This window comes from Cervus canadensis, chromosome 33 (assembly GCF_019320065.1).
Source record: "Cervus canadensis isolate Bull #8, Minnesota chromosome 33, ASM1932006v1, whole genome shotgun sequence".
NCBI classification, from domain to species: Eukaryota; Metazoa; Chordata; class Mammalia; order Artiodactyla; family Cervidae; genus Cervus; species Cervus canadensis.
The window spans coordinates 28,139,052-28,150,312 of NC_057418.1; the positions used below are offsets into that span (position 1 = coordinate 28,139,052).

General features: G+C 43.8%; 2 protein-coding genes across 2 annotated transcripts in view; both read left to right on the plus strand.

Annotated features, from left to right (window-relative positions):
- Nucleotides 1-4,795: 4,795 nt before the first annotated feature.
- Nucleotides 4,796-11,203, plus strand: LOC122433989 (MAPK-interacting and spindle-stabilizing protein-like). Its single transcript, XM_043457104.1, has 2 exons — nucleotides 4,796-5,141; nucleotides 10,842-11,203. Exons 1-2 carry the CDS (start codon nucleotides 4,796-4,798, stop codon nucleotides 11,201-11,203), a joined length of 708 nt encoding a protein of 235 aa, XP_043313039.1.
- Nucleotides 10,626-11,261, plus strand: part of ARID1B (AT-rich interaction domain 1B) — a 410,189-nt gene continuing 409,553 nt past the window's right edge. The window contains exon 1 of the mRNA XM_043456854.1: nucleotides 10,626-11,261. This exon is cut by the window's right edge and continues 2,045 nt beyond it. The gene's annotated coding sequence lies outside the window, so the exon portion shown is untranslated.

Below are 11,261 nucleotides of genomic sequence, written 5' to 3' on the forward strand. Positions count from 1 at the left end.
GCCAGGTAAGTTTAGAAATAATCTTACATAATCCCTGGAAGAGATTATGAAATCAAACAGAGGCCGATGGACAACTGTCCAAGGGAATGTATCCATGGAAGGTCAGCACGAAAACTTACTCTAAAGCGCAACCTTGAACGTAAAATTTCTATGACTTCCATGCATTATCTCACATTAGTAAGAGGGTCTAGCCCAGTGAATGATAAATGTATCAAAGGATACATTTCAACTCGCAACACTATCTTTTCAGATCCAGTGAGATTTCTAGTAACAGTGTGTCCAGCTATCTCTGGAAATCTCTGTGGTTTTTCTCCCTCCCTCTCTTTTTTTCTTCCCCCTTTGCCTGCTCTTCCAGTTTCTTTTCTTTTTTCTGTTTTCTTTCTTCGCACCCACCCAGGAGGAGGCAAGTTCTCAATGCCATGCCTTCACCCATCCTTGCACTGCAGCCAGACCCACGTGACCCTGGACAGCAGGGCAGGGGTTCCCTGAGTCCTTCCCTCTGGCTTTAATGCCAGCATTCTTATAGAGTGGAGCCGCATCACTGTGCTTCATTATTGCTTCCAAAGCAAAGGTGTTCCACATCATCCACTCTCCTCTGTAGCCACAGAATCATGGAATGATCTTTGGCCTGGAAACACACTTCCATGCTGTCTCCCCCGCTCCCCTCTCTCCATCAGTGCCTACCTTGATCTTCCAAGGGTCAACGTAACACAGCCATGACAAATCCTGGGATTCCAGCCTTTAGGAAATGCTTGAGGCTCTGCAAGCCTGAGCTTTTCAGATGGAAAGCAAAACTTCTTCAATATTTAGATATGCTTTCCACCCATTCATATGTTTCGCTGTTTCTGAGGGTAACAGGATTCTCCAGGAAACAGAATTTGTCCCAGAATTCAGCCATGACTGAAGCAACTTAGACACTGACAAATAGGAGAAATGTTTGGCGTTGAGGGGAGTGTAACTGATTCTTCTGAAATCACATGCCAGAAACCCATTCTATTTAGAAATTAAAATACACATGCATACACACACACCCTACTGACATATTTTTCTGACTCTTTGCGACCCCATGGACTGTAGCCCACCAGGCCCCTCTGTCCATGGGATTTGCCAGACCAGAATGCTGGAGTGGGTTGCCTTTTCCTCCTCCAGGGGATCTTCCTGACCCACTTAACCTGTTTACTTCCAGGCAATATGTTAAATGCTTTACATATAGTCTCTCATTTAATTCTTATCCCCCAAACCCCACCAAGTAGACATTTAGTGTCTCACAAACATTCTGCCGCACAATAAGGTTAAGTAAATGGTAAAACAGGCACAGCCCATAAATGTGAAACTGGGACATGAATCCAGCTCCTATCTGCATTCAGGAACCCCCCGAGGTAACACTTTTCATGTGGTGGGAAGCAGTTTTCCTGCTTGCCTCCTAGGTTGCTGAGTTAACGAACATATAGAGCTTTAAAAATCTTTTTCAATAAGTCATCTTACAAAGTGCCCCTAATCATCTTTGTTTTTTCTCGGAACTCCCCAGTTTGTCTATGTCATCCTCATAATGATGTGCCCTGAACAAAACATAGTGGCCTGGTCTATTTTCATTTCTCAGCCTGTGCAGGATATAAAAAATAAACAGCATATGGTGAAAAGTTAATGAGATTAAAAAAAAAATAAGTTCACTTAAAATAATCCATGGGCTTTTCTACATGTGTTCTTGGTCTGGTTTCAAAAACCACAGGAGTTTTACTATGCTTTGGAAAAGGATGAATATTTGCATTGTTTCTTTTGGGGTCAGTGGGAAACCAGTCTTCTAGAATCGGCACTAATAATCATGTTGTTTGTAAATAAGTGCTAAACTAGTACAAACCAAGACTACTGTGATAAGCCGCAGTGTTAAACACGCTGAAAGCAGCGCTCCACACCGTCTCCAGTTACAAGTCTCATGCTCACACGATGCTCCTTTAGTCAACAAAACCAATGAAGTCTTACCTTCCCTCTGGCTTTACTACCAGTGTTCTTTCGTAGCGGAGAAGATGGGAAATCAAAGAAATAGGTAGACCTGACCTTTTAAGAAAAACTTCCCACACCTTGAAGCAAAAAAAAAAAAAAAAAAAAAAGGAAGTTAGGAATCCTGCCTTTATTTTAAAAGTATAACCATATGAAAATTTATGGTTGCTTGAGCTACCTCAGTTCTTAACACTGACAGAAACAAGTAATTTGAGAATGCATGTAAATAATTTTATGTGCACATTTGTGTTCAGCCACAGGTTCTCTCAACAATTAAGTGCAGAGCCCACTGTGGGTCCAGGATTGTTCTGTGGAGGATGGAAGAGATTAAAAACAGGGACTTCATGGAATTGGTGATCCCACTAGAGAGATGTAAGGCCCTTAATAAAATAAAGAATAGCATTAAACACTTGTCTTGTGCCAGGCACTGTGTTCAGAGCTTTGCAGGAATTATTTCATCTAATCTTCAGACGCCTAGAGAACTAGGTGCTATTATTTTCCACAGGAGGAAATCAAGGCCCGAGAGGTTAACTAAACTCTCAAAGGGTTGTTTGAGAATTACATAAGACACACACTATATCAGTCAAGTGTAGATTTTATTTTCTACTAAAAAGAAAAAGAAAAAAATCCAAACAAAATAAAGCAAAAAAAAAAAAAAATTAGTAGCTTAAACAGAAGTTTACTTCTCTCTCTCATAAACTAAGTTTGGAGGTAGAAAGTAACCAAGCCAGCACCACAGCTGTCCTTAAACACATGGGCATACCTACCTCCAAGGGATCTGGGAAATGTGTAGATGGTTTTGTTTTCTACAGGTGGTCATGTGCCCAGTTAAAAATTGGGGTTTCTTTGACCAAAGGTGAGAACAGATGTCAGATTAGGCAACTTGCATGTCTGTCACATGTATGCAAAGTGCTGGGCACCATATAAACACAATAAATGCTAAGTAATAATCATGATGAAACTCAAAGCAGCCCAGAAGTGGCTTGGTTTATTAAGTACATCTATTTCTGCCTGAAGTTTTTCCCTTTTCTAGACTCACGCCCTATCCTTAAATAGGGATGAGTGAGAAGAAGGGAGTGTGTGCTGGGTGCTCCGAAGACTGCCTTCTGGGAGCACCAACTCCCAGGGCTGGCCTCGCCTTTTTCTCCTCCAGACAAGCAAGGTGGTTTGCCCCAAGGTTTGCACCTGTGGACAGGTAGCAGAAAGCCTGGTCATGACACAAAACAAGGATGCTGCCCAGGCCTGCGTATTTTCCAGCCTGGGCTCCTCCTTTCTTCCCGTGCCCCCCTTTCAGGGACTGCAGATGATAGCCCTGCTGCTGCTGCTAAGTCACTTCAGTCGTGTCCGACTCTGTGTGACCCCATAGACGGCAGCCCACCAGGCTCCCCCATCCCTGGGATTCTCCAGGCAAGAACACTGGAGTGGGTTGCCATTTCCTTCTCCAATGCATGAAAATGAAATGTGAAAGTGAAGTCGCTCAGTTGTGTCTGACTCTTCGCGACCCTATGGACTGCAGCCTACCAGGCTCCTCCGTCCGTGGGATTTTCCAGGCAAGAGTACTGGAGTCGGGTGCCATTGCCTTCTCCAGATGATAGCTCTGGCCTCTCACAAATGCAGAAGGAGCAGGGCAGTCATACTGCATACCTCCAGGGGATAAGCAGCTACACTGGACACAGGTGTCCTTTAAATCAGTGATGATAAGCACAACAGTCCTTGGAGCTGTGCAAACAGTAGGCTCTGGGAAGGGGGCAAACTGTAACTTATGGGTTGAGTGTCAACTCATTTGGTTTATTTGTTTCAAAGAGTTTCTCATGGATCATCTCAACTTTACACATTCCTAGGTAAGAGAGAAGGCTCTGACATCACAAAACATCTATAGTGTATGGATCTGACGAGTTTTTCACAGCTTATTAAAACTTCTAAGCTGTTTTTAGGCCTAAGATTCTATTATGGACAGAGTTGGCTTATCAGAGCAGTTGGAGGGGTAGGATAGATGGATAGGGTGAAGTGGATGGGGCGGTAGGGATAACAGCTGGAGTTTCCAGCTGCTTCATCATTGGTTTGGACCAGGAAGGGGAGGTAGGGAGATGGTAAAAGAAGGGAGAGGTGGGAACTTGATCTTTCCATTTCCTCACCCCTATATCTAATTGATTACCAAAGTCTATCAATGTTACCTCCTTGCCCTCTCTGCCATGGAGGGCCACTGCAAGCATGCACGAGTCTTTGTGCAAATTAGACACCCCATCCTCAAGCAGGACTCTTAGGGGTGGCAAGTAAGGCTCTGGCTGAACTGAAGACCCCATTCACATCCTTGGTTGGAAGCCCTTGGTCAGTGAAAAATCCACACATTCTTAAGTTGTGGACTCTTTGGAATCACTTCACTTACCTCCATCCCCAGGGTCCCTCCTGCCTCCTTCCACCTCCACCATCTCTTATCTCTCACATGGAGGAAGCTCCTTCAAGACAGAGAACTGGGAGAGGAGGCACAAAGGCTCCCAAATTTAGGCTTCGTCGTGGCCGCCAGTTACGGTTATCCCTTTAGTCCTCGAGATACAATGACTAGACGGAAAGAAAAGTTGCTGATCCTGCTATTTGTTTTTAGACTTGTGATCCATCAACAGACCACACAGCCTGTGGGGCTCTGTGAATTAATGAAAACTACGTGAATCTCAGAGTTAATTCTGTGAAAAGCACACTTGTATCGCCTTCTATTCACTAGGCTGAGTGTGTTTTAAAAAGTGTAACCATTCAAACAGACTGACGTTAGGATGCTCTTTTATTATTCCCGAGTCTCCTTATGCACTGGGAAGCTCCGCACTTGAAGGAGGCGGGCCTGGACGCCCGGGCCCCGCCCCCGGCCCTCGCCCACTCCCTCCGGCCCCGCCTCTCTTCCCAGCAGCCCGAGGGCCGCGTGACCACCCCGGGCCCCGGGTCAGCCTCCTGGGCGCCGAGGCCGCGGTCCCTTCGCGCTGCGCTCGGGGGACAAGCGCGGGTGCAGCTGGGCTGCGGGCCGGTGCGAGGGCCGGCCCCGCGCCACCTGCCGTCCGGGACGCCCTTTCCCTTCCTGCCCGGGTTATTCCTCCTCGCTCCTCTGGTTTCAGCCACGTTTCCTCCGGGAAGCCTTCCCTGGGGCCCCGGCTTGCGTCAGCGCCTTCCCTCGTAGAGCCCTGCGCCTTTCCTTCCCAGCGCGTTGTCTTCTGCGCAGCTAGGCACTTTTGCGTGGGGTCACTTGATTAGTGGCGAGCTGATGGACAGTGCTGGAAGTTCCTTTTATTTTTATTTTTTTTTTAAATTCTCAGTGTGGTGGCTGCAGAGTCAAGCCCAAGGCCGGTGCGGAGTAGGCAGGCCTCGGCAATTATCTGCCGAATGAATGGGGTTGAATCAAGAAGCCGCCTGCCCAGCTGCTCCTGTGGGTTATCCTTTGGGAGGGAAACCTTTACCCCACATGGTCCCTGAGAAAAGCAGGTCACCAGCACCACAGACAGAAGGACAGTCTGGGAGACGTCTGAGGGTCAGACAGACGCCAGGGAGGCCACTGACTTTTAAGTCCTGTAGTAACATGCTACGATGTGAAATATCCTTTAAGCTAGGGAGAGAAAAAAATATTTATGCTCAACCACTTGAGCATTTCTAGAGGAATGCACTGATAAGCAAATTCCCCAGTGAAATTATGTCATTTGGTGGAAGGACAGCCTATAACCAAATCCTTTGGCCCTTAGGAGAACATTGAGATGACTGTCAGTAATTTACCCTTAAGAGTGCCAACTGATTCTCTTGATGAATTAGGAACAAAATGAAGATAAGGAGGGTGAAATAAATATCACAAATGCGTTACGTTAATGCACATGAGTTATTTATTATTTGGAGTTTATTGTGCTTGATAAGTAGTTTTATTGTAGAAATTTATAAGTACTAAGAAGCAATTAATCACCAATGACAAAGATTCAGGCCTTCAAATAAGTTGCTAAAATCTTTCCAGAAAATTGAGATTAACTCTAAATGATTTCCTTTATATTCTTTATTAATACAAAATACCTCAAATATGTTTACTTCTTGAGTATTTACTTAATGGGGAACTAGAGTAATGTTATCAATAAAGTGCTTTTATCTAAGCAGTAGGTTATCAGTGACAGAAGCCACACAGATGGGTATATGACATGATGTAATCATTGGAGAGAATATTAAAGTGCACTAGTAGATGCTCAATAAATGATTCTGATGATGGCAAAACGAGGACAATCCTGGGAATAAACTGAAGAAATGCCATTGAACACACATTTGTCTAAAAACTATAGAACATTTCTAAACTAGGCTGTAATAAAAAAAATTGTTACACATTCAAAATGTGGACAGTCTGGTATAAGATACATAGTACAGCATTCCAAAATATATTACAGAAATAAATGTAATTTATTTTGTTGCTGTTACTATGTTTCCAGGGACTTTGGAGAGAAATTGGAGTAGTCACTGGTGAACCTTGGAGGAAATGGCAACCCACTCCAGTATTCTTGCCTGGAGAATTCCATGGTCAGAGGAGCCTGGCAGGCTGCAGTCTATGGGGTCACAGAGAGTTGGACACGATTGAGTGACTAACACACACACACACTCACACTCAACACACTCACTCACTCTCTGGTGAACCTGACTTAGGATTCTGGAAGTCTAGCTTCAGCATTGGTGGGTTCCGGAATCACTTCAAACTAGACTGAGGATTAGGGCGCAGTGCCCTGCCGATGGCAGCCAATAAGGCAGAGCTGCAGGGAATGCTGTGAGGTGGGGAAGTCTGAACTGCTGCTTTTCTGGCCGGATCCTCCATGACGTTTCACGGCAGCCCTAAGTGTGTCTAATGCGTGTGTTTGTATGCTCAGTCGTGGTCAACTCTTTTCGACCCTAGGGACTGTACCTAGCTAGGTTCCTCTGTCCACGGAATTTTCCAGGCAAGAGTTCTGGAGTGGGTTGCCATTTCCTTCTCCAGAGGATCTTCCTGGCCCAGGGATGGAACCCATGTCTCCTGGCTGGCAGGTGGATTCTTTACCACTGCACCACCTGGGAGATGGTTAGATAGCATCACAGACTCAATGAACATGAATTTGACCAAACTCTGAGAAAGTGGACAGAGGAGCCTGGCATGCTGCAGTCTGTGAGGTGGTCGCAGAGAAGCACACGACTTAGCAACTGAACAACAATAAGTATGTTTTAGGTTAACAGTTTATCTCCCCTATTGAGGACAGAACGAAGGTAGTATTTTTATTCTCAGGGAATGTCACAAGCTAGATTCTAGACAAGTTTGTTGAAAAAAAAAAGGTGTAGTTTATCCCTCTCCCCATCCAGTTTATTAGTCCCACTATAATAGTCTTAGGGAATATAGTAGTGCTCTTGTTAGTCAAGAGTCCCCACATTTATTTAAATTATTTCTTGCCTAGATGTTTGTTTTCAGATCCTAGTTGTTTTGCATCCTAAACTTATGGGCCACTATTACATTTGCAAAGTTCTTTCAAGTCAAATGCTGTCTCCCGTATCTTGCATTTACTCAGTTATTCACTGCTAACATCTAAATCAGAGACGTGAAAAGGACAATTGTTTAGTGCTTTTTAAAGTCCCTGATCAAGATAAGTAGGGAAATCCCATTAGCTCCATTCATAGCATTTCTCATAAATCTAAAAGGAAAGCAAGTATCCAAAGTCTTAGTCTTTAATAGTTATTTGTAAAACTTTTGACAGGGCTTTAGTCTAAATTGGTTTCAAATTATGTAAAGAACACTGAGAAATATGATGGGTAGTGAATCATGATAGTTTCAGTTATTGAATAAATAACCAGAACAGTAAAAGGGGACTAATCTTAAAGCAAACAGTGTGATGGGCTATGAAGAGGCAAAGAGAACAGAACTGTGGCATTCTTAAACTACCATCTGGCTCAATCCTCTTTAAGTGGGCAGGTTTGAAGAGCCTTTGATTCAGTGCCCTAAAACTTATTCAAAGGGAATCGTATTTGAATATCAATTTTTCACAACGTTAAAAAAACCCACCAAACCCAACCCCATTTTTGTAACCAGAAAGTCATGTTTAACAAAGTACTGGGTAATCCTCTGGCTAACCGTGAGGGTGTGGGGCATTCGGTGGGTGGCAGGGTGGCTGCAGGCAGGGTGAGCCCACTCTGCAGCTTTTGGGCTTTCACCTCCTCGGCTCCTTTGTGGCTACTGTAACTTATTAAAGTTGTCATTATGGTTTGAAATTTAGGCAAGAGGTGTAAAAATAAAGAATTCATTAGGAAAGATGAATGCGGTCATTTCTAGTACTTTATTTTCCATTTGAAAACTACTGTAGAATCTCCATATAGGATAATTGAGGCAACTGACACAACACCAACTATAATCTACAGTTCGAATCATGCTTTTGGGAAATATGAAACTATTTCATGACTTTGCTTTTGAGAAATGTGAACCTATTTCATGACTTTCTAACAGACCCGACAACTGCAATTTTGTTAAGTCCTGGATTTTTTAAATGAAACTGTTAAGAGGCTTTTCTTTTGTTTTCTCAAGAAGGTGTGTTTGAGAAGCCTAAGTTGAATAAAGAGGAGCCCACGACTACCTTCAGCAAGACGCTTTTGAAAAGGTATTTTAGCATGCTCTGTGGTTTAAGAGACAAAACCAAGTCCTGCCGGCTTTGTGTTGTGCTTCTGTTCCAGACTGCACTGCCTTCTGTCTGTTTCAGGGTGTGGCATCTGCCATTGGGGAGGAGAAGCTGGCATGTGTCGCCTTTTATAGCAGACTGACTTCATTGTGCTGGGGGCCTCGATTTCATAGCCTCTTGGTTCCAATCTTCTAGTTGACTTGCTGAAGCAAGAGGAATTAAAAGAGATTTCGACCTATATACCTAGTTTTTTTTTTCAAGTTTCATGATTTTTCTATATAGAAAAAAAAGTGTTAAGAAAAGGGCCAGAGGTGAACTTGGTGACTCATTTTCCCTTTTTAGGATTAGTTGTGAAAATAAGCCACAAAATATGGCTGCACTTGTATGAACTGATGTTGATCTATTTTATCAGTTGGAAAAAATGTATTTTTATGACTATATGTGTACATTCAGTTGGACTATAAATGTCTAAAAGCATAAATATGTAATTGAGTTTAGAATATATGTATAAACACATACGCAAAACAGACATATATTTGTATTTGCATATGAAAACTTAAAAAATTCAACTTATGTGGTATCATCATGTAATTAGTATGTATTTGACTACATAAAGGGAGAAAATCCAGGAGAAAATGTCAAAGAGGCACACTAACAAAGATGTAGTATTCTCTTGGCAAAAACTGATGAATGATTTGGCATGAATTCACCTTAAATTTCTCTTATTCACTTACACGTGATGATAAAACTCCTGTTTTCCAGTTGTTTGCATAGACTTGCAATTTGTTGTATGCACCTTGGGTATGCACCTGATTCTCCTCCTCCACCATCAATCACCAGTATTTCACATCTGTCCTTTTCTATTTAGTCCAGTAACATATTTACATTTGGTCAAGCAAACAAAAATAACCACTGCAGTTGAAATAAACTAAAACAGCCTTTATGGAAAGCTGAAGAATTAGATGATTTTAGAAAGCTACATTCTACCAAAATCATATATATCATTTCAGCTAGCAGGACTTCTTGAAAGCTCTGGTTTCAGACGCTTTCTCTCCGTGAAAACTGAGTCCACACTAGTACAACTGAGCTATTGTTTAGGTTAAGAAGTCCTGTTTTGGAAGATATTCAAGATATTACTAGGTGACAGAGTCACAATAATAAAAACATTTAAAACATCAAAAAGTGATAAAACAATGGATAGTATTTGAAGAAAAAGTGTGAAACGTTTTTGCTGTAGGATTAGATTTGATGGATTTACATCATCACTGATCTTATGTTTATGAAATATAACATGTATTTCTTTAAGTTTGGTTTCACATTACTTAGAAATGAACTCATATCAAGAGGGTTAACTGTGCACATAACCTCTAAAATAGGATGAAAGGCGTCATACTGATTTATGAAGACATGAGATAAACCTTAGCTCTTGCTATTATGGCACCAACAGTTAAATTTCCACGTGCAAGTTGTTGGGAGCATAACACACCACTCTACATATTTGAAGGCTTTCCCTTCAGAGAGAAGACAGGCAAGTGCATTGTGAGGAAAATGCTCCTTCGGGAATACTTTTGTGTTTTCATTAATAAAGCCTATGTGGGCTTCCCTGGTGGCTCAGATGGTAAAGAATCCGCCAGCAACGCAGCAGACCCCAGTTCGATCCTTGAGTCGGGAAGATCCCCTGGAGAAGGGAATGGCTATCCATTCCAGTGTTCCTGCCTGGAGAATCCCATGGACAGAGGAGCCTGGTGGGCTATAGTCCATGGAGTCACAGAGTCTCAGACAGAACTGAGGGACTAAGCGCCCAGGCACACACACACTGCCTTAAAAAAAAAAAAAAAAAAGTTATATTGGCATTTCTTTGGGGCAGGTGCAGTCAGTAATAAGCATGTATTGAGTACCTGTTGTGTACAGGGCGCAGACCTCCCGGAATGCGGCTAACCTTCAGTTAAAACTCTTTCCTAATTTTGCAGTTTGAAGAAGTTGTGGGAATCATACTGATGGCCCGAAATCAAGGGAGAGAGGCTAACATGCTGAAAAATTACATAACTCTTGGGAGAGGCAGTGCTTTTGCACAGATAGCCCAAATATTTTCTTTCTCCGTCGGCTCCTCGTAACCTTTGAGGCCGACAGACAACTTTGTTCCCCGGCCCTTCTCTCCCTCTTTTGTCTGCTCGTCAGACTCGTTTTCCACCTTTGTATCTTGCCTTTTAGACGTGAAAACAAACACGCGAACGCCCGGTTGGCAAGGCGACGGAGGCACCAGGGGAAAGTGCAGCCTCCGGTCGCCCCACGCCCGCCGCGCTCCGGACGCCAGCGGCGCGGCCCGACCCGAGCTCCCCGGCCCGGGGCCGCCGGTGCCCGCGAGGCTGCACCCGGGCCGGGCGGCCAGGCGGGCGCAGGGCCCCGCGGGCCGCGGCCGCCCAGGGCTGAGTCCAGTCCGCGTTTTGCGAGTGCGCCCGAGCAATCAGAGAGAAGTGGATAATAGTTGCTCGGGCTCGCCCGGCTCCCTCTCAAGCCATGCTGGGCCCGAGCGGCTCAAGTCAGTCGTGTATTTTTACCCATATCCGGGGTAGAGAGGAAAAAGAGAAAAAGTTTCATTTAAACCTGCACTAAAAACTTTCACCCTGAAAT